The 22,024-nt window shown below is 37.8% G+C and overlaps 1 protein-coding gene across 1 annotated transcript in view; it reads left to right on the forward strand.

Moving 5' to 3' along the window:
* WDR64 (WD repeat domain 64) overlaps nt 1-22,024 on the forward strand; it is a gene marked incomplete at both ends in the record, with an annotated part of 53,599 nt that overhangs the window by 16,005 nt on the left and 15,570 nt on the right. The window contains 3 exons of the mRNA XM_010137468.1: nt 4,121-4,260; nt 19,431-19,557; nt 21,685-21,833. Coding sequence (XP_010135770.1) covers nt 4,121-4,260; nt 19,431-19,557; nt 21,685-21,833 — 416 coding nt within the window. The remainder of the gene's footprint in view (nt 1-4,120; nt 4,261-19,430; nt 19,558-21,684; nt 21,834-22,024) is intronic.

The following is a 22,024-nucleotide window of genomic DNA, read 5'->3' on the forward strand; positions in this document are numbered from 1 at the left end:
TATGCATGTTTACAGCATAAATGGTATGCAAAATACTACACTGCATTATTACATTGGGAAGTGGCTATTAAAAAAATCAGTCATATTTTAACACCCTTACTCTTTCATCATTTATTTAGTTGTATTTGAATATGCTCATGAGCTTGTCAGTGCTGTGTCACAACCTAATTTTCTCTTCCAGGTGTTTGACATTTATAATAATGAACAAGAAAGATGAAAGCAAACCTGGTATAGAGTTCACTCTTCATGCTAAAAGCTAGAATTCAACCAATAAAATGATAAAAGCCTGATAGTGGCCTAAAATATGGAGCCCACAGTAGCTTAGAATAACTTTTCTGTTTAGCATTTTGCTGACTGGTAAAGCGATATGGTGTTCTTCTTCTGTATCCATTTCAATTCCAACTACGTCTTAATCATCACCTCAGGGAACAGCTACAGTTAAAACCAAAATACATATGCATATAAAAGCTGGAAATGATCAGTTTTAAATTATATGATACAACAAATTCTAAACTTCTAATGGTATTAATTCTCTACCTCCAGCTATTGTTCTCCTGTGAGCTATAAAGTAGAAGAAAAACTAATAGTGATTTCCAAAACTAGCAGTAGCAGCTTAAGACTGATAAAGGAAGTCCTCTGTGCTTGCTCGGTGTCCTTTGTGTATTACTGGCATAAATGAAGTAACTGGTAACTTTTTTTTTTTTTTACTGGCGCTATGCATTGGTATTGTCATGTTCAGGAATTCCCTGGCATCCTAGTTACAGAAGTCACATCTCAGGACTCCATTAATATTAGCTCTCAGAAGCATAGCAGACTCTATTCTATGATACAGGCTAAATTTAAGAACATATGAAGGTAGACAAGGTGTCAGAAAGAAAAAAGAAAGAGACATTGGTCAATATGAAAAATGTATGAACTTGTGTTAGTTTACCAGATACCTGTCCTGGAGAGGTTTTCCAGACATTATAATTCAAGAGTATTTAAAAGGCAAGCTTGAAGGAATGACAAGTTTTTTTAAAGAATAAGGTGACCTTCTGTGGAGCATCCTAGAAAGAAACCATTGATTATATTTTTCATTTCTAGTTTTTCAGAGGATGCCAAGCTAAGCCTAGCATTTTTCCATTCAGAAATGCTATTGTTGTCAAGCGGGTTTTAGCAGCACTGAATTCATGTCAGCAGACCTGTAATAGCACACAAACTGCAAAACTGTGTAAACAAGTAAGACAAAGCATCACATATTCACAGAAGGTATTGGAATACTTAAAATCTAGCTAGAACAGGCTGTGGTCATAGAATCTGACTTTTAAAAAACCGTAAACATATACTTTCATAATTATTTCTCTTGGACTGAGCTGAGCCCATTATGATTTAAATCATCGATTTCACAGAATCTTAAAAATTTGCTGTTGGATGTGTAGACACATAATTCATCTTTGTCAAGCTTTTCTTGAGTGTCCTTAGCACCCATGCCTTCTTGTCAGGATTCTGAATCCCAGAGGCATATTTGGAGCATAGAGAGAATAAAGCTTACAGCAAATGTTCCAGTGAAGCAGTGATGCAGCAAATGTCAGGACCAATCTGGTATTAGTCCAGAAAGAGGGGACAGAACATGTCTACTGTAACCAAATCCACCATTATCTCCACATCAGTAAAAGGAACTAAAATTAATCCACTATTTCACGTGAGAAGCAAACAGTACTTTTTATGTAAGAGGTTTTCTTTCATAATGAGCTTATCTTAAGTAAATAACATGTATTAGCAATTCTGTTCTTAAAAGAAACTCTCTGTGCTACAATTATATGGCCCTATCCTCCCCTTCATTCATCTGCATTCACCTTGGGAATATAAAGAACAGAGCAATTAGGAAAACAAAGAAAGATCTGGTTCCTCAAAAGTGCAGTATATGGGTAGTTGAGTTTGTCAGATACTGTCAACAGCTTCTACCTAGTTCACCATCCTTTTAAGACATGGCAGTTTCCATTTGGGGCTGCTAAAGGGCATGTTGTTGAAACCGTTTCTGTTCCCTCTGACACTGTAAGTGATCTGACTGGAGGCTTCTCTCCACCATTTTTTGTGTCCTCCTGTTGACCTCATGGAAGGCCTGCAAGATGAGTTTTACTTCCATGGTCTTGTTTCTCAGTCAGGTATACTGATCTGGTCACAAGGGTTCTGCTAACTTGCAGACCTATGTCTATGACAGCCTAACACAACATCTGGGAAAGTGAGCAGGGGCCCACAGTGTTCTGCAGCTTCCCCATCCAAAAGGGCTTCACAAACCGTTTGTGCACTTACAGCCCTTTGAAGCAGCTTCCTCCCACACTTTACAGCAGAGACAGCTAATCTAGGAAAGTCCTCCCTAAAAGAAACTTGTTCCCACTGGAGTTACTGCCAGTCAGCTACTTATCCATATCTCCCCTTTCCTATGCAGAAGTTATCCCTCCAATGTGCCTGTATTTACATGGCTGCACTCTCAGTCACACTTGTGAAATGAGCTGGCATAAACCAAAATGACTCGTAGCTATTTTAAAAGGACACCATTTTTTCAGTGAGCCTCTCTCATTTAGAGAGAAGCTACATAACAGGCAATAGGATGAGAGGAAATGGCCTCAAGTTGTGCCAGAGGAGGTTTAGATTGGATATTAGGAAAATTTTCTTCACTGAAAGAGTTGTAAAGCATTGCAATAGGTTGCCCAGGAAAGTGGTGGAGTCCTCATCCCTTTAGGTATTTAAAAGATGTGTAGATGTGTTGCTGAGGGACATGGTTTAGTGGTGACTTGGCATTGCTGGGTTAACAGTTGGACTTAATGAGCTTGAAGGTCTTTTCCAACCAAAATGATTCTGTGATTATATGATTCTATTAACAGTGGAATCAATTTAACTGAGAGGACAATAATGTTTAATTAGAGAGGAAAAGGGAGATGGGGTGCTCCTAAATGAATCACATACTGCTGTATTAAGATGGAAAAGAACAGATTTCTATGGAAAGAGAGAGGGAGTGACCTATGACAGTAGACTGAACAAGCTTAAGGAAGAACCCTGCAGAGCAGACTGCAAGAGCTCTTCTCTTTCTTTGTTAACAAACTGTGCTGAGCATTGTGGTCTTGACATCGGGTGAATGTTCTCTTCGGGCATGTACTTCCCGATCTATGGTTTGTTGGCTTTCTGAACTTCACTTTAAGCTGGGAGAAAACTAAAACTCAGACTGAAGTCTGGATAACGTGGGTGTTTCATTTATTGTGTATCAAAATGGAGTGTTACTAATTGCATACAATTCTCACAACTGCAATATTTGCTAGGAATTGGAAGTTAAAATAGAAATTAATTGATGTCAAATTTAAAGTGGACTCATCTTTTCTTGAACTGCTGTGAAAAATATAAAATATTTCCATGCACTAGGTACAGTGCTGTTTATACCAGTATGTAAACCTAGGAGTTTACTGACACATTTTTACCATCTTTGTGTTTTGAAGTATTTACGGAAACTATTACAAAAATAATACCAAAAGATTATTCTGTGATGCAGTCAAAGATTATTTCCTAAATTGTAGGTAAATTTAATGTTTGAACATACAAATATGTATGAAAGAACTAATTCTCATTTGCTTCAAGACACAGTATCACTAATCAAGAGTTACTGTTTTCTACCTGCCCTCAACTTTCATACCTGCTCCCCTTCCTGTTCTGCATGCCCACTCCCTCCCTCAGAGGTGGTCATCCCCTCATTTCCTGGCTAAGTTGACACAAAAATTGTTTTGACATTTTTCTAAATCAGTTTGTTGAAGGAAAAAGATCTGAAACCCATTTCTATTTCTAATAGAGTATTCTACTCCTATGGGACTAGCACATGTAGTTACATCCAGTGTCCCTGACATTGCTCTAGCAAAATACAAAGGCTTTGATAGTCAAATCAGTTATGTGTTTTTAATATAAGTTTGGGAATAAACTGGAATCCAGCCCTTTGAGTGAAAAATTGACATCCTTATGTGGAATTTGCCTACATGATGAAATCAGAAACTTATCAACACTAAGCTCTCCATCGTGAAGCTTATTTGTGATACCAGTGACTATTCAGTCTTTCCAACGATATTTTTGGGGCTTTTTTTTCTTTTTTTTCTTTCAGGTCGTGACAAACTACTTCGTTTGTGGCATCCTGCTATTAATAGTAGACCTACAGGGAAGTTATCAGGACACCGACATAGTGTTGTGGAAATTGTGACAAATGAAAAAGATCAACATGTCATCAGCCTTTCTTCTGCAAAGGTAAAACACTTATCTTCACGGAAATCAATGCTATAAATGCAAGTAGGAATCTGTTTTTGAGTAAGTACTTCTGATAGTATCTAGTCCTAATCTCATTGCTTATCAGTTCATTAATTTTTATGAGTTTTAGCTTAAAATTTCTCAATTATTTTATATTGAGAAGCAAGACTAAAATGGACCTATTTGATATATTTTCATTGTGAATGTGACAAAAGAATACTTACAGTAGTAGATAGCTGGTCATTCCTGTATTACCTTAGCAACTGAAAGAATTATAACATAACCTGTACCTTATTTCTTCATTCAGTAGTGATTGCCTGCAAAAACTTCCTACAGCTTCATTTACCCTTCTCTGCCTCTCAGCCTACTAAATCCACAGGTGGAGTTTTTCTTACACTGATAACTCTTTACATCATGTTCAACTATTGACCTCTTTCTGAACAGTGTCTTATACAAGGCTTACTGATCCAAAACATTGCCCATGACAGGACTACTAATAGAACAAATAAAAAAACTTGTTCAACCAAATATTGCAAGATTCTGCTGGAAATGGATGGGTTTCCTTTAACTTAATGGTGGAGTCATGGCATCAGTGGTTTATCTCATTTGTCAAAATGAGACTGTTCAGGAGAGAACAAAAACTTCTAAAAATATGTGCAAAAATAAATGAGAAACCCCTGAAGGAGTAGTGAATGGCTATGGAGCTCTTTCAAGAATGGTCCTATGCAATATTTCCAACGTTCAGCAGTACTCAATGTTTTCATTATCATCTGCAGTGATGGGATGGAGAGCATACAACTAAATTAATCAGTTGCCCCAAAGTGTTTAAGGCTGCAGGCCCTGAGCAGAAATATTAGAGTTTGGAATGGTCATTAAAACTAATGGTATGATCTGTGAAAAATACCTTCTATAAAGCAATAGGGACCTGATATAGTTAGTCTCCTGAGATACCCATCTATCTCAAAGATTTCCAGCTTTTTGTTGGGTTTTGCAGGAAATATTACTGAGCTCTGTATTGTCTGTGTCTCTCCTCTGCCATAATTGCTTACCACTGCTCATTGAGGTGCCAGTAAATGCTGTGTTTCAATGTTGTCAATCCTGTTCTTAAAATAAACCACACCATTCTAAAAGTACCATTAGGTGAAAATAAGTCATCAGAAATCTCCCATCTTTACATTATTCTGGAGATATAACCATTCCCCCTTCCTTGCTCTTCTCAGTCTATACCTGTCTGTTCTGTAGATGTGCTACAGGAACACATTACTGCCAAATTGAGGAGGGGTTTGACAGATAGCCTGAAAGCTATAAATGTAGGAAAAATGGAATAAGACGTAAGATGACTGAAGGGAAATGAATGTACGTGACAATATTTACAGAAAAGCAACCAAGGATGAAGCCCCTGGGGCAGTAAATGAGTAGATCTCTTGAGGTCCATTCTGGGGCTTTCTGTGATTCAGTATGTTGACACAGAGAGAAGGAAAATCTATTTAAAAGTCTCCAAGTATGTGGACACCTTACCTTAACTAAACGTAGCTGAATTGTGCTAATGACATCAGTAAGATCACTTGTACATGAAAATGAATATGTGAAAGTATGTTTTAATTAAAAGCTATGTAGCTAGGTGTCTTTAAACAGTGCTGTTATAAGACAGGAATTATACTTCTCAAAAAATAAAAATAAATAGAGATAAATTCCTAGACTTTCAAAAATCAGGTAAACCTTGTGGTCACAGTTGAAAAGTATATCAAAAAAGAAGGCTTCTCATACAGAGAGGTCTAAAGGACTTCACAAATAAATTGACAATCACTTTGTGCCTCAAAGAGTTTACAGTCTGTAGATGATACATGGTATACACATGTATAGCAGAGGAAGGTCAGCGGTAACAGGATTGCTCCCAACCCAGTTAAAGCACATTTGTGTTTGTATAGACAAGAACTGGATATTATACAAAACTGTGCAACTTCCCAGGGAACTTCCAATGTTGCATTAAACACATAATTTGTTTCCACCTGATAAACAAAGACCAGTTTGCTTTCCAAGCTGCCTAGCACAATAAAAATCAAAATAGTTGTCTCTATTTTGTTTTCATCTTTTAGTGACTGTGATATAGGAGGCTGCTGAAGCAAAACAAGGAGAGCCTATATATATCTCCACCAAAAATAAGTTATAGCAATATCATGGAAGCATTGTAACCAAGGGAAACAATCTCTTTATATTCAACAGATGTTGCATTAGCTGCTTGACAGAATAGCAGAACTAGAGAAAAGCTTAGGAAAATTAAATTAATAGTTTTTCTCATTATTCCCAAAATTTAACTTAACTTAAAACATGTCTGATATTCATATTGAAATAAAAGCTCTGTTATCATTCTAATTTTCAGCTAAAAATACAGAACAAGGTAAAAACTAGGGGATACTTTTTCTTTAATTAAGATTTGTAATTGTTGTATTACCCGTTTGAGTGCTCAGACTGATTTTATACTTTATAGCTTCTTTTTTTGAACTATATTGACAATTTTCTTGACTTACTGTAAAGATATTTTTATGCTTTTACAAAGCTACAAAACAGCATCATAAAGGCAAACCTAAGTCTAATGGACTAGGAAAATAGTTTCCTCTGATGACAGAACCTTAAAGGAGATTGTAGTTTTTCTCCTGCCACTGTCAGGTTAAACGCTATGTTCTTTAGGCAGATGTGTATTCACAGACTGGGGTATTCTTTATACTGTCAAGGCCTCTGTCAGAAATGCAAATGTCTGTATATTCTGAATGCTGTTTGTTTCCATTTCCTTCAGGAAGTTAGATGTGAATGACAACAGCATCACATTCCCAGTCGAGTTTAGTTTCTTTATTCTCACCAAGCAAGACAGTCCTCATTTACTGACATAAGTGACTGTAGTGAGGAAGTTTTAGTTTCACAGGTGGACAATCATAGCCTCTATCAGAAAACCAGGGAAAGTTAAAGAAAGACGGGGATTTTTGGTACATACAAGAAGAACACAAAAAACTTTACATGTTACAGTAGGTAAACTTCTATTTTTAGCTGTTCTTTAAAGGACTTGAGAAATACATGATACACAAACAGTTTATTAAATTTTCACTACTCAAGGAGACCTGGCCTTGGCATAAGCCACTGCAGTATTTTGTGGAATAATATGCATGTCTGAATTAAGAAACTGTTTTGTATCTATCATTCTCTTCCTCCATCACTTCTCTTGTAAGCTGACACATACTGGTGATGTTCAGTACTGGGCTCAGTGGATCCTGTGGGCATCCCACATCTTTCCTGCTGCAGGAAGGCACCTTAATTGCTAAAGAGGTAGATTATATCTGTTAAATTCCTAAAATATTTTGACATTAGGGTAATATGCTAAATGTCCTTGCCTTTGTTCCTGGCCCATGGGTCAGACAATGGGAAGGGCTGGACAATGGGAATAGGAGATATTCTTGTGAAATATATTTAGGAAACTTTCAGAGAAAAGAATTCCTAAACTCTTTTCTTGTTTAAGTTAGACTGCCTATATTGCACTTACCTTCCACTGCCTAGAATTGCAATAATTTGTCATTTCCTATGATCTGTTACCTATTGCTTTATGAACAACAACAACAAGAGTTACTGTTGGGTAGATGGCTTTTAAGATATTATGTGAGCTGCATTTCTGGGAACCAACATCCATGGAGGCTGAAAGCTAGAAAGCATATTCTTTCTGACTGTATTTAAGAAAATTGAATAGTCAGTCTTTTAGTAGTCATTTTTCTTTGGTGTATTTTGCATGTAATATTAACTTTCTATAGTGTACACTCTCTAAAGTGTAAAAATGGTTTAAAACTAGGATTCAAAGAATTTTACTACCTTGTTTTACCCTCATTTGACCTCAAAGGACTTTAAAGACTGAAAAGCCATATACAAATGTACTCACGAGAGTATCTCTGCAGCCCATATGTAATAGATTTATACTACTGAGTTCAAAAGTAAGGGATCACATTGGCTTTTGGTTTTAGACTTGTGTTGCAGGAAAGGTTTGCTGTCTGAAGAAGTAATGGCTAAGTTAGGGCATTTAAAATCTCCAGTGAACGGTTTTAAAGTTACCACAAATGCTACACATCTTTTACAAGAGAACTAGGGGATTCAGTTGATGGTATTAGCCTTAGTTCCATACTATAAAACATTAATGTATGCCACAGTTTGTACAGAAATGTAAAAATGAACCAATCCTATGCCATGGTGCTACAGTACTAGAGTAAAAAAATGGAAATCACAGGGGATTTTTATTACAGTGGAAGAGCCAGTTTACAGGATTGTTAGCTCTACCAGTCTTAACATCCCAGAGCATGGAAAACAAAGAGTGGAGCCAGGAGGGTAGGGAGGCATCAGCGTGTTAAGCAAATATCAAAAGAAACATCTCATGCAACACAATGGCCAAGATACAAAACAAATGCCTCTCTGAAGTTATCCAAGAAGTTTAGGAAAGCAGACATACATTTTAGTATTTTGTATTATGCTAATTTTTAAGACCACCTCTTTAACCATATGTCAAAAAATTATAAATAGAAATAAGTGAGAGGCTTTAACACAAAGGTCAATGTTACACGCTGAGGGAGATTGTCCCAGTACTGAAACTTAATTGTGGAATTATATTGTTGCTTTTTTGTTTTAAGGCCTTTTAGCATATGTTTTACTTGAACTGTGTGCAAGCAATTCATTTGATCACTGAAGTATTTCAAGTGTTTTCCGCAGCTGCAATTTTTGCAAAATTTAAAAAAAAAAAAAAAAGGCAGTCTGATTATCTGGAAATCCAAACTGTTGAATATACCAAGGATCAATTAGAGCTACACAGCACTTGTTTTATTCAAGGTACGTGTGCTTCATTTTAGAGGACTGTTCTGCTTACTTTTCATCTGCTGCTGGATGGTCTGACTGGACTTCAGTCAACTTCTTCTGACACTGCCCGAATCTCTTCATATGACTTAAATTTGTGAGTTACATAGATGATTCCAAAAGTACAGATTATTCAGCTGGTCACTTGTGTCTACAGAGAAGTCCCATGTGTATGTGGTAGGTGAGGGAGGGAGGGAGGTACAGAGGAAGGGAGAAAAAGGACAGAGCAGAGCTCTGAAAGGGTTGGATTTAGGCAGCCCTTAGTAAATACAGTTCTCCAGTATACAGATGCTTACCAACTTGGACAGTCTGCATAAACCTCCCACCTCTCTCAGCAGAAGACTAAGGCTCTAAATGATACACAAGCTGAAATTCTCTAATTTGTAATCACATAAACAAGGATTAAAAACACTGCAGAAACTGCCTGAGTTACATTCATTCAGCAGAGGATAGTTTAGCCTTTATTTGTTATGATAAATGTGCACTCCACTTCCTGAATGAACTGGAGAACTTGACTGGCAATTGTTTTAACATAGACTTTGCTACACTGTGTGTTGACATTACTTTGCTGAAAAGTAAAATGCAAGGACTCTCTGGATTGTTATCTTTAAACTGTATTCTTATGCACCACAGTCTTCATTATAGTAGCTCATAATGTCAGGCTTGTCTAAACTGAATTTCAAGAATTCTGTCCAGCTTTCTCATCCTGGTTCAAAAATTGACTGCATCATCCCCACTTAGCATAAGGACCAATGTGCATTCCATTTTTTGCACCCTATATCCCAGCACAGTTATTTCCACTGAAATGAGCCTAGACATGAACAAAACAGAGATTTGCAGCACTTTTCCAGGTTCCCATCCAGATTTTCAGGGAGCAAGGATTCTGGGATAAACTGCAGCACATTTTTGTTTCAGTGTACTGTACAGTTCAGATATAATGGTAAAATCTACATGTACCATTGCAGCACTTGACCTGAGTACTTTGGTCAAGGTTAGCTATAGACGTTGTGCTCTCAGCACTGTCTGTGGTAAAACAAAAAAAATCTGAGGCTCACACATTTGAAATCAATTAGTCTTGTTTCTGTCAGTCCCTCTGTATATAAGCTAATCCTAAAGGAAATACTGATTGTTTATCTAGTGGTGTAAACTAAGTATAAAAACCAGAAGTACAGCTCTACTACAATAAAATTAATATGGATGATCTTGATATAGATATTCTTCAAGAAACAACAAAGATCACATTGGCCCTCCTTCATTCTTAACCAGTCAAAGTGGTGTTTTGCAATCTAATGCATAGACAGCTGGAGGTAAGTCTGGATCTTTCTACAATCGCTTCTAAAAGATCTGAAACATATATATCATGGTTTCTTGGTTTGCATGGAGAAAAATAGCCATGCCAGTGCTGAATTAGTCACTAGCTCTCGCATCTTTCTAGAATCATGAGGTCATGTAAAATGAGCATCAGTTAAATATGTCCAGTGAAAGAAAAATAATATCAAAGGTTTTCATTACTCTTACCCAGAGCCGTTCTGTTTGTTAGCATGGGAAACACCTCCTGTCTGAGCAGTGCTGTCTTCTAAACACTTTGGTTTAGTTTTTGGCTTTTAGTTGGGGTTTTTTTGGGGGGTGGAGTGAGGGGGTTTGTGGTAGACCTCAGAAGATCTGCAGAGAGAGCACACTCATTTGGTTGTCAAAAATCAGAACTGTATTTGGTGGCAGACAAGCCCAGGACATATTGCGCTGAAACTTGGAATTCATGTGAATTGTTTTGAGCAGACTTCTTATTTACACTGGGGCATTTTGTCCAGTGTGCAATACAGCTTTCTGGAAAACACTGAAGACATCTTCTGTGATATTTAATTTAACTGAAAACAGATTGCCCTGAGCCAGTAATAACAAAATGAACTTATTATTATGACAACAATTAAGAAAATATTTTTGAATTTGAATTCAAATGATGGTTTCATTTAAGAAAATGAAGATTCCTTAAACTAGTCCAGAACATGAGCATTTTGTTTGATCCAATATTATAAGGATGCCTCAATGGAACAAATTATTAGTAAACTGCTATCAGGCAACTATTAAAATATTATACGTGTATTTAATTTTTTAAATCACAGAATTTTAACTTACTTTCTTGGTTTTATAATATAAGAATATCCACAAATGAGGCAGAGCCATAGATTTGTAAATAATTTCTGTGTCCTTTAGTCATATAATTAGTATTTCCATAGTAGTGACACTGGGGAAGAGAGTAGGGGATAGGCAGGGATTCTGTGCTGTTGGACTTGCTTCAGAGTATAATATTCCTGGAAATAAATTTGTTCCTGATCTTCCAGGTTGTGAAGGCCTTAAAGGTAATGTGGGACTCGTTCGTCATCGTAAGAACATGTTCTAAATCCCATGCTGAAATTTCCCACAAACACAAACTATTCTCTGTGTTAAATTATATACCACAGACCAACAGAAACTCCATTCATCACAACTACACTTACAGTGTGTCTGTATTGACTTATGTTTTATTCGAAAATATTTCCCGAAAGGAAATACCGTTAAATTTGTTTGAAAGTATTGACTTGTCCTTTGTGTCATTGCCAAAATACAGACTCAGGTTTTCATATAAGACATGAGCTCTTTGCTGAAGTGTCAGCATATTTCATTCATAGATTAGGTTATTGGCATGAAAATGTTACGTATTTAACTGTAAGTAAAAATGTGTATAACTCTTTGAATGGAATTACTCTGTAGAAGCCACTAACCCAGTTTTCAGGAAACATTTTCTCCAAAATGGCTGCAACAGCCTCTTCGTTTGATTTATGGCTGTAATTTCATTGATATGTATCATTTGGGTGTTATAAAAAGAGGAATGAGTGATGTATTTCCCACTGTTAAACCTTTTCTCTTAGGTCTGAGGGAGTAAAAAGTAAAATAATATGGTTTATTCAAGCACTGAAGCAGTATCTTTTTTTATTGAGGAGAAAAGCTGGTGGAATATTTAAGTCCTTTAAAAAGTGCTACCTTTGGGCTTGGAATTACAGCTAAGCAGCACCCTCAGATGCTTCACGATACACTAGACAGACAATGAACCATGACATGAGTTGGATATTTCAAGCCAGGCGAGGCAAGACTGTCCTGTATAAAGGTGCTTGATCTGCACAGGTACTACATTGGCACTACAGTGTTTTTCTACAAATACTGTAATTTAATAAAAATTGGTAGTTTTTTTTTTTTTTAAATGATCCCAATTGGCTGACGAATTAGTTCTGCGGAGTGTATGGCAATAGGAGAGCAATTAATAAAATTTGGAGTTTTTTTTTTTTTTTAAATGATCCCAATTGGCTGACGAATTAGTTCTGCGGAGTGTATGGCAATAGGAGAGCAATCTGTAGGGGTAAAGAAATAATGGAAAACTGACCTGACAGTCCAGCCTGGATAGAAGAACGCTGCACAGGAAATCTCTGCTATGTTTATTTCTTCTCCTTTATGTCAGCCTTTCATTGCCCCTTCCTCTCTATATTTGCCCATTCTTATTCTGCAGCCTGAAGTATTTATTACTTCGTTTTTTTCTTACTACAGAACTCTTTGAATGCAGTCAGGAAGCCTTGAGGAAAGGAAAAACACTATAGAGACGGGGGCTATTAAACCTAGAGATGTGGCAGGAAGCAGAGCATTATCTGAAAGATGATCTTACCCTCATAACGCGCTGTGGAACCAGACTGCATAGCCCTTGTACTGAAGTCTCTGCAGCAGTGACAACTGTTCTCTCTCACTTAGTGCAGAGTGGGGATCCACAACTAGAACAGTGGAGGCTGCAACTTCATGTCTTGCCTACCTGAGTTGTCAGTGGAAGTCAGTAAGCCAAAATTTGCCACACCAGTTGTTCCATTGATTTTACTAGACCACCACCAGTAGTGGGTTTGGTTGAATTAGACCTCTTAAGTGAGTCAGGTAAGCAAGATTTGAGTCTGCAGGCTTCAATGCGTAAAAATAATCTCAGGTTTTTTTGATCATCAGTAGGACTAGGGCAAGGAGTATATTCCCAGCCTTTATACCACTGTACAGACTCGTTTGTGAACAACTAAAAACCTTTATTTTAAATCAGGGAAGGAAATGTTCTTCGGTCTTTTTCCCTTTAAAAATAATTTTATTTTTTGGCAGCTAATATCGAAAGAATGCTGCACACATTTAGACACAGCAGGAGAGTAGTGCAATAAATGGGGTGATTTCTTGCGTCTCCATTCTGGGGCATGACAGAGTTTCAATTCCATTCATGATTTCTTAAAAAACTGATGCAGCCAATTTGATGCATGCACAGAAACACTTCTTTGCTGAAATAAACCCATACCAAATTAAGTCTGTTATATATACGTATATATGTTAGATTTATTCTTACAGAACCCAAAGACAGAGTTTTAGTGTTTCAGGTAGGATAAAGGGAGGTACGATATATTATTAATTTTCTTATTTCTGACTTTTGCAAATACACCTTAATGTTATCAGTCTTCAGTCCTCTCTCTTCAGGTCTGCTTAATGGCAAACATGCTGTGTGACATCCCAATGGGAAGTTGCAAATGTCTTTTGCCTGTCTGGAATCGGGCAGGTGATCGTATCAGTGTCTGTGTAGGTTAGTGTGGATGTTTATCTAACCTATTTTGAAAGCATGTGACATTGTTTAAAGAATATATTTATGATACAGTCATTGGTCTTCCCGAAAAATGAGAGCAGCTGAGCTGGAAGCACAATTTTTAATTTATGTCAAACCATTGCTCATCACGACTGTTACTGGATGTACTGTATATCAACAATATTAAATTTAATTGAGATAATTTGAAAAAGAAGCATTTGGGAAATCTGCTCCAGTCATCATTCACAGAAATTATGTGGCCACATCTATATCAGATACATTTTTCCTATACTGCTTTGAAAGTCAAAGTTAATCCTTTCCTTGCTGCTGTGCTTTTATTCTCTTTGGTTTATTTGCTCCTCCCAGATATTAAGATTTTTATTCTCCTCTTATATTGCATAATCCTTTAAGAACATTGACTATTATTCTTCTGGCTTTTCATGTTACTTACTTGATTTTCTGCTATTTTCTGTCCCATTTTCCAAACCCTACAAAATTAGCCTACAGAAGAGAAGACTCAGGGGAGATCTCACCAGTGTATATAAATATCAGAAGTAAGGGTACAAAGAAGACGGTGCCAGGCTCTTTTCAGTGGTGCCCAGTGACAGGAAAAGAGCCAATGAAAACTGAAACATGTCTGAACATCAGGAAACACTTTTTTGTACTGTGAGCACTAGCACCGGTTGCCCAGAGAGGTTATGGATTCTCCATCCTTGGAGATAATCCAAATCCATTTGGACATGGTCCTGGGCAACCTGCTGTAGGTGGCCCCACTTGAACAGCAGGGTTAGACAAGATGACCTCTAGAGGGTCCCTTCCAACCTCAACTGTTCTGCGATTCTGTGAAAAAAGGATTAGACCTAATATCAAATGGGCTTTTTTGGCTCAAACCTACGTTTTCCTTTTCTAGTTCTTAGACTTACGCAGTGTGTAATACACATGCACGCTTACAATCAGCAAGCAGCTCTACTGTTTGAGGAAAGTATCCGTCCTAGCTATGATTGTATCTTTGCAAAATGATGTTTTGTTTCTCAGTATATCTGAGAATACACAAATTTCCTTCATGAATGGGTTGTCCTGTATTTGCTGCAGTTAGAAACTGAGCTAGATCTATCCTCAGCCCGTTCTGATTTCTGTAGTTCTTCTACCAGCAAATTGAGGCCTAGGGTTTAAGCTATATTAAAAATAAATTTTTCAGACCTATAGTTTTCTGGTTGCTTTCCTATGGGGGAAGGAAGAAAAAGGGAGATCTTCAAAATGTAAATGAGGTGCTACATACCTGAAAATTACTGCAAACACTATGTGTAAGGTGAGAACATCATTCTAAGATTGGCTGAAGTATTACAGGAGGAACCTAACTGATTTTTGAGCTCTTCTAGTCCAGGTGTTCATGGGCAATCTCCTCTGTCCTATACCTCTAGCTTCCTGTTTATGTCTAAATTCCCCTGAAACTGTTCTCCAGAAGTGTTGAGGGTTATTTTATCTTTGTATTTGGGGTCAGGTAGGACTCCTATCAGCACAGGGTACTGACAGGCATACAGAGCCTTCACACACTCTCAATCATTGCATAGTACCCAGTAAATATCTTGCAGTCTTATCCCTATATAATTAGATTTACTGTTGCATATTACCCAGTCTGGTTTCTTTCCAGCTTTCCTTCATGTTTGGGAAAAGGGAAGTAACCTTATATATTACCAGGTTAATGGTACCATCTGAGGAAGTGATTTGAAATGTTCATAATTCTGAACTTCACCAAATTACTTTCTCAATAAGACACTGGTTATAATACCATCTGCTGCACCACATTGCATTAATATGCTTAGAGCTAAATCCTCCTTGTCTTAGCCTCACAAGTAATCCCATTTAAATCAATTTGTTCCTAAATCTTATAACCACAAGGAGTTGTGGTACTCTGCAGGATCACCTTCAGGGGTCACAGGACACACGACAGCAGTCTCTGCAGATAACATATTAAATAACACTGCAAGCAGTACTGCAGTTTGACCTCTGCTTCACGCCTGGTGATTTTTGTCTGTGGAGGCTCAAATGTTCTGTATGAATTTGTAAATTTTTTCACTTACACCAATGGAGCCTTTAATGACCCCCCTGAAACAGCTGAACAGTATGATAGGGGAAGATAAAATAAACCCTTCAACAGAAAATCAGCTTTAATTGTTCCTTACTCTTCCGGCCTATGCCTACAGCAAATGCTCTGGCCAGTGCAAATTCTTTCTTCCCCAAGAGTGGTTGGATTTTGGATTTTCCTGCAGAAGTGTTTTTTCATAAATTGTTTTGAAGTCTTGCAGCATCACCATTCTGTGAAACTGAGGAAAAATATCTTTTTCAAAAAATATATTTTCCTTAACTTACAAAAAGTATCAGCAGGATGTGAGAGTTTGGAACCAGTAAAAGGAGTTATTGTTTTCTCTTGAGAGTTGAGATACTTTCTTTAGAGCAGTGTTGTAAACTCACTTTCTAACTAGCAGTAATCCCAAGGGATTATCTTTCGACTGGTGGGGGGATGGGGCAGGATGTCAGCAAATCCTCGAGGACTTTTCTCCTTTTCTATCTTGATTAATTACAGACAGGAAGAGGCAGAAGAGGATTCACTTCTTCCAAAGTTAAAGGATGTTTCCACAGTGGCTGCCTTGTAACAACTCAGCAGGAGATAAGTGTTCCTGAGCTGCAACTTTATTGTACTGAGACCATGTAAAATATTTACCAATTTTGTTTTGCCCCATTTCCCATCTTTCTTTGTCTCTCTCTGCTGTTCCCATTTTAGTTGGTAAGATGAATCTTTTGCTCCTTGTCTGTCTCTGTGTGTCTATTAAGACAAATAGGAGAGGTGTTGCTGGTTTTATATGCTCATAAAACACAAGGCTTTAAACCAGGTGGAAAAGACAGTTCAGGCTTTTTCCTATGTCCTATGTCCTATGTTCTGAGTTTCAGGGATTGAAGCAAAGAGGTGCTTGAGATAACAGTGTTTATGTATGTAAATACACACATTTAAATTTTTTAAGGGATCTCAGAAGACTTTGGCAAAAACTCCCCGTGAATTCTGGAGGGATTTCATTCCAAATTTTTCTTAGTGTGTATGGAAAATCCATCTGTAATTATGTGGTTTTTGCCATTGGGTTGAAAAATGAAAGACACAAGAAGAACACCCCAGAACAGAAGGAACTGATCCAGACTGTGGTCCTGGAGGGGTTAATAGCATAGTTTGCTGAAGCTGTTGCAGCTGAGATAGGAAAGAGAGGCAGCATGCATCCTCGAATGCCCCAGCTGTGTGAAGGAGGCTGGCCACAATCTGTGAACATAGGCAAGAATCCCTGCTGTGCTCTTGAAAAAGGTACATCTGTGGGTCAAGGCAAATTCTGCTAGCACAAGTTCTTCATTAATGTAAGCCAGTGCTGTAGATAAAACATTGCTGTAATGTGAGTCAGCTTTTCCTGTAAGGTGGGAACAGCGGGAAGAAAGCAAGAAGTTGTTTCCACAAGCACCTAAGGCACCTTCTCTCCAAACTCCTTCTCCTCTCTTCCTATGCGTTTTGTGTGCTTGTATCTAGTCTGTATTCTGTGATTTCAGAAGGCACAGTCTAGAAGCATCTTGCCACGGAGAATATGTTTTCGGATGGCTGCAGGGATTCCTGGCACTTGTCAGGCTGCTGTGAGAAGTTCTTAAATAAGTAGAACAGTTAACAATGCTTTCCTAAGGCAACTGCCCCTAGTCACCTCCTAATTCTAAAGAAGCCTTCCTTTTGTTGCCACTTTTTGTGCATGAATTCACGCACAGTCATGTGTGCTGGTGCAGATGAACAGCAGTGACATTTTATCTCCCGGCCACGCTGGTGATGCCTTGTGTGGGAGTTACTCATGTGGAATGGTAGTTTACGTAATCTCCCCATCTCTGCCCATGGGAAGGGAGAAGGAAAGGAATAAGACCAGGAGGAATAGAAGAGATTAATGAATAGTGTGATGAGTCCAGGTTTTGGCTGTCACTTAAAGTGACAGCATCTTCTTAATGCAGTACCAGCAACAACCAGCAAGAAATAGTGAAAGAGGCTCTTACTTGTATTCACTTGTGCTGCAAAATCATCTTTTATTGCTTTAATAAAACGTCGAATTTATTTTTCAGTTGTCAATCACTTTAACTTGAATAGTCCATGAGATTATTAGAACTGTTTGTCTTCAGTTTTGTTCTGTATAATTTCACTAATTTTGTAACAGATCTGGGTGATGCCTGTGGAAAGGTCATTGTATCTCTGTTCAGTGACTTACTTATTCACTAAAGTATCCCCACAGATACCAACTTCTAATTAATCTTCAGTTCTTTCAGCTGGTTTTACAAGCTCTAATTGTGACTGTGCCAGAACTGTGCTTGGACATCAACCTGCAACATTGCCCTAACTTTCTGAAATTTCATCACCCATTTTTCCTTCTATTTTTGCTGGTCTACGCTTAGCTGGATGAACAGTTTAATAATTTTTTTCTGTTCAACTGGATTTCCTTTTTCAAACCTTCTCATGTGAAATTTCTGTCTGAGACAGTGCTCAGGTATCAAAGTCAGTTGAATATGTCATGGGTTTGTCGTGTGTTTTATGGACTTGCATTATATGGAGTATTCATCCAAGGATTCAATGACTTCTGTCAACACCCACAACACTCCCAATACTGATGGCAGCCTTGTACTGACATGTGTCCTTGTGTTAAAATCCTAATTAGAAATGCAGCCTCACCTTTTAATAACGCAATTGAAGGAATACAAATAACTCGCCGATATAAAACTCACCACAGCTTTGGCAGCAGAATGAGAATTGCAGGCAGATGTGATGACAGGATAACTTTCAGATCACAGTAAGATTATCTTGCAGCAAAATAAACTACAGTAAAAGCCATGGGATCTGAGAAATTAAATAATGATTTCTTGCAGGATTAAGAGCAGTTTGCATGGGATAGCGGTAAATTCAACACAGCTTTTGATCAGGCAGAATGAATAAGTGCTGCTAACGTAATTCTCGAGTAATTAACTCTTAAGTAATTCAGAGTTTAAAGCAAATGCTTTGCTTTCTATTGAAACTGAAAGTAAGAACAAATATATCTAACACATCTAGTGTTCCTTACAGGATAGTACCACCACTTTGATCAAAAGCATTTGCTTATGGAGAGCAAAAGAACTATATATATGCATAAAAATGATCCTTCCACAGTGTGTCCTGATTCTACTTTGTGCCAACATCTCCTGTCAGTCAAAGATTTCAGGAATTCCTTTATCGGGAACCCTCTGAAATTTATCTTTGCATTGTTGCACACCATTTGATAGGTCTGTTCAAATACAAGCTTTTAAACCACTGGCATTTATCTGTATGTTACAGAAAAGTATGACACAATGGAGTCATCTTGCCATTGAGGAGTAGAACCAGTTCTCAGATCTGGTTCTGTTGTGGACTTGTCAGGTCAAGATTACAAAAGCCAGTCTTTCTGTGCCTTTTATCCTTAGTAAAATGGGGATACAGATACTTTTGGTATTTGTCTTCATTGTTTTGGGATGTAGCATGCTTAACAATGTGATTTTCATTGGCAGCTATAACATTACTGTCACAGAAACAAAAAGTAGTTGAAAATCCCATCATGATACAGTACTAGACTTTCTCCTCCCTGTCTCCCTCTAGATATTTAGAGTGTGGGATATACAGACCCTTTCACTGCTGCAAGTCTTTCATGATGATCAAGGGAGTCCTGGAGAGATGGAGACCTTTGCCATGGTATTTGACAATGATCATGGCACGCTTATCACTGGTATGTTACTGCAGCTGATGTGTGAGATCATGTCCCTTCTCCTAGAATGCAATTATGTTTGTGATTACATACAACTGAAGTTGCATACAGGAATAATATATGTGAGATGTACAGAATACTGGGAGGTAAGGGTATTTGTACATCATGACCATTTTAATGTGGGTCATATATGGTGCTAATTTTGATATAGAAATACGCAAAATATATGCAGCATTAACAGCAGGAACCTGAGGAAGTGAGAAAAGCTTCTCTGAAGGCAAGGTGAGCCCTGCTTAAAAAAATTAAACTACAGATACTGTTCTGTAGCCTTGTAATTTCTTCAGAGCTACTAAGATGCTGATCTTCCCCTGCCTATTTCTGTAATATCCTCTTCCCAGTCGGAGATCAAAGCAGCAAAGGATACTCTGTGTGGAGCCCTCACAAGTGTATTCAAGCAGTGTATTCAGTAGCTACAGAAAGCCTCACAATCTGTGGTGTCAACAGATGCACGGTTCAATTGGTCAGGAACAAAATGTTGTGGGAACTCATCCTAAGGCTTCTGGGCTCTGTTTCCTGACTCTCTAACAGGGGGCCTTGAACTTCCGAGGGATCAGAGCTTTGCAGGTGTCACAAAGGATGTTAGCCTTCTGTATCTAAAGGCAGAGACTCTGGAAACTGGCTGGGTTTGTCTGCCACAGAGACCTAGACACTTAAAAAAAAAACAACTTTGACCCTGTTTTGGGGCTATAGAGGCCTGGAACATACCAAGCAAATAAGGTCACAGTCTTTGGAGACAGCTTTTTCCGTCCTTGGATTAGGAACCAAGGCACAAATCTTCTCAAATCTGAGAAGATGAATGTGAGACACTGTGTTTTCAGTGACCTGACAATTTCTGATGAATCTTTGTGCAAATAATCTTATTTTAGAAGCCTAAATATATACATTGGACTAGACATCACAAACTGTTTTTCTTATTTAGGCATTTGGTAAGCACTGCAAAGCTTAAGAAACTTGAGCTTCTAGTCTTATTTTAAAAATGCCCAGAATAATAATCAATCAGTCTAATTTTAAAAGATTTTTAAGCACTTAAGGATACAGATACACTCTTCAGTTCAAATTTAAGTTAGTGAGATTTTCAAGGCTTACCAATGTAGAGATTTTACATTGATAAATCCTTGACAAAATGAGATACTTTGCCTTTATAAATAATGATTGGAGCAGTGCCTAAATATATGTAAAAATCTGGTCCTGGACCCTGTTAATGATTCCATTAAAAGGCTAAGCGAATGTCTCCTTGCCCCTGGAGAGGGCAGGAGACTGAGGTTAAATGTGGGTGAATTAATTCTCCTTGCTGTGTCTCGAGGAGACTTTCAGTTGTTCACTATCATCCATACATCATGGCTCACCTTCATGCTTCATTTGAATAATGCCATAGCGTTCCTTCTTTGCCTTTTCCAAGCTGCTGGCCTCTATGCCTGAACTTACACCAAGTATTAGGCAATTTCATCCTTCGCTGCATACGGACTGCTGACTGCTGCTCCTCTGCTGGTAGAACCATAGTAATGCCAGAACTGCAGTAGGAGGCTGCATGTGTAGTCTGGCATGTGAGACTGCATTGTAGAAACCTTGTCCTTTCTTTTGTCTTGTCGTCTCCATCTATCTTTGAAACCCTTCTGAACCGAGAGCACTGAAATGTGTCTGGAAAACACCACTCAGACCTGCAGTGCCGTATAAAGGAAGGTACTGAAAAGACATCATAATTGCCTGCTTTATTTAATTGCTTTATCTCTAAGAAAGCAGGCATCAGAATTTATTTTAGTGTTATATCTGCCAATTAGAGTTTTATTTATTTGGGTTCATTCCATTATACGCCAACCCACTCTGAGACTGGAGTATTTATGAATTCTAATGATTTGGAGTCAGGGTATCAATCCCCTCAAAGGTGGGCAGGTGGTTCTTTAAGGCAGGTAAACACTTAGCCATTGTTTAACTGGTGCTGTGTGGGGAGTATGTGTGAATGTTTTCTGGTTTAGGGAACAGATTCTCAAGTGAACCCTATGGTTTACATAAAATCATTTTTGTATCCAAGGAAAGTAACTGATACTATACGTGAAATGTGTATATTCTCACTCCTCTCACCCTGTGCAGGTTCAACAGTCATTAATATTTATCCGCTTACTTATATGATACAAAATACAAGACAGGTGCCACAGACACATGAGAAAAGCATCAACGTTCTGGTTTACAACAGGGCTTTTCGCCAGATTCTCACTATCTGCTCTGAGTCAATACTGAAGGTGAGTGTCTGTTGTCGCCATTTAAACTGAAAAAGAAAAGTCTCAGCTTTTTCTATCACTAATAAGTTACCGGGCAATTAGATAAGCAGTTAGTGTTTATTATTCAAAATGTTGCTTTTGTGGCTGCTTTTGTGGCTACTTTTGTGCTCAAATTATCCAAGGAGGCAGTAGCCATGATGAGTAAACTATTT

This window comes from Buceros rhinoceros, unplaced genomic scaffold (genome assembly GCF_000710305.1).
Source record: "Buceros rhinoceros silvestris isolate BGI_N320 unplaced genomic scaffold, ASM71030v1 scaffold3246, whole genome shotgun sequence".
Lineage (NCBI taxonomy): Eukaryota > Metazoa > Chordata > Aves > Bucerotiformes > Bucerotidae > Buceros > Buceros rhinoceros.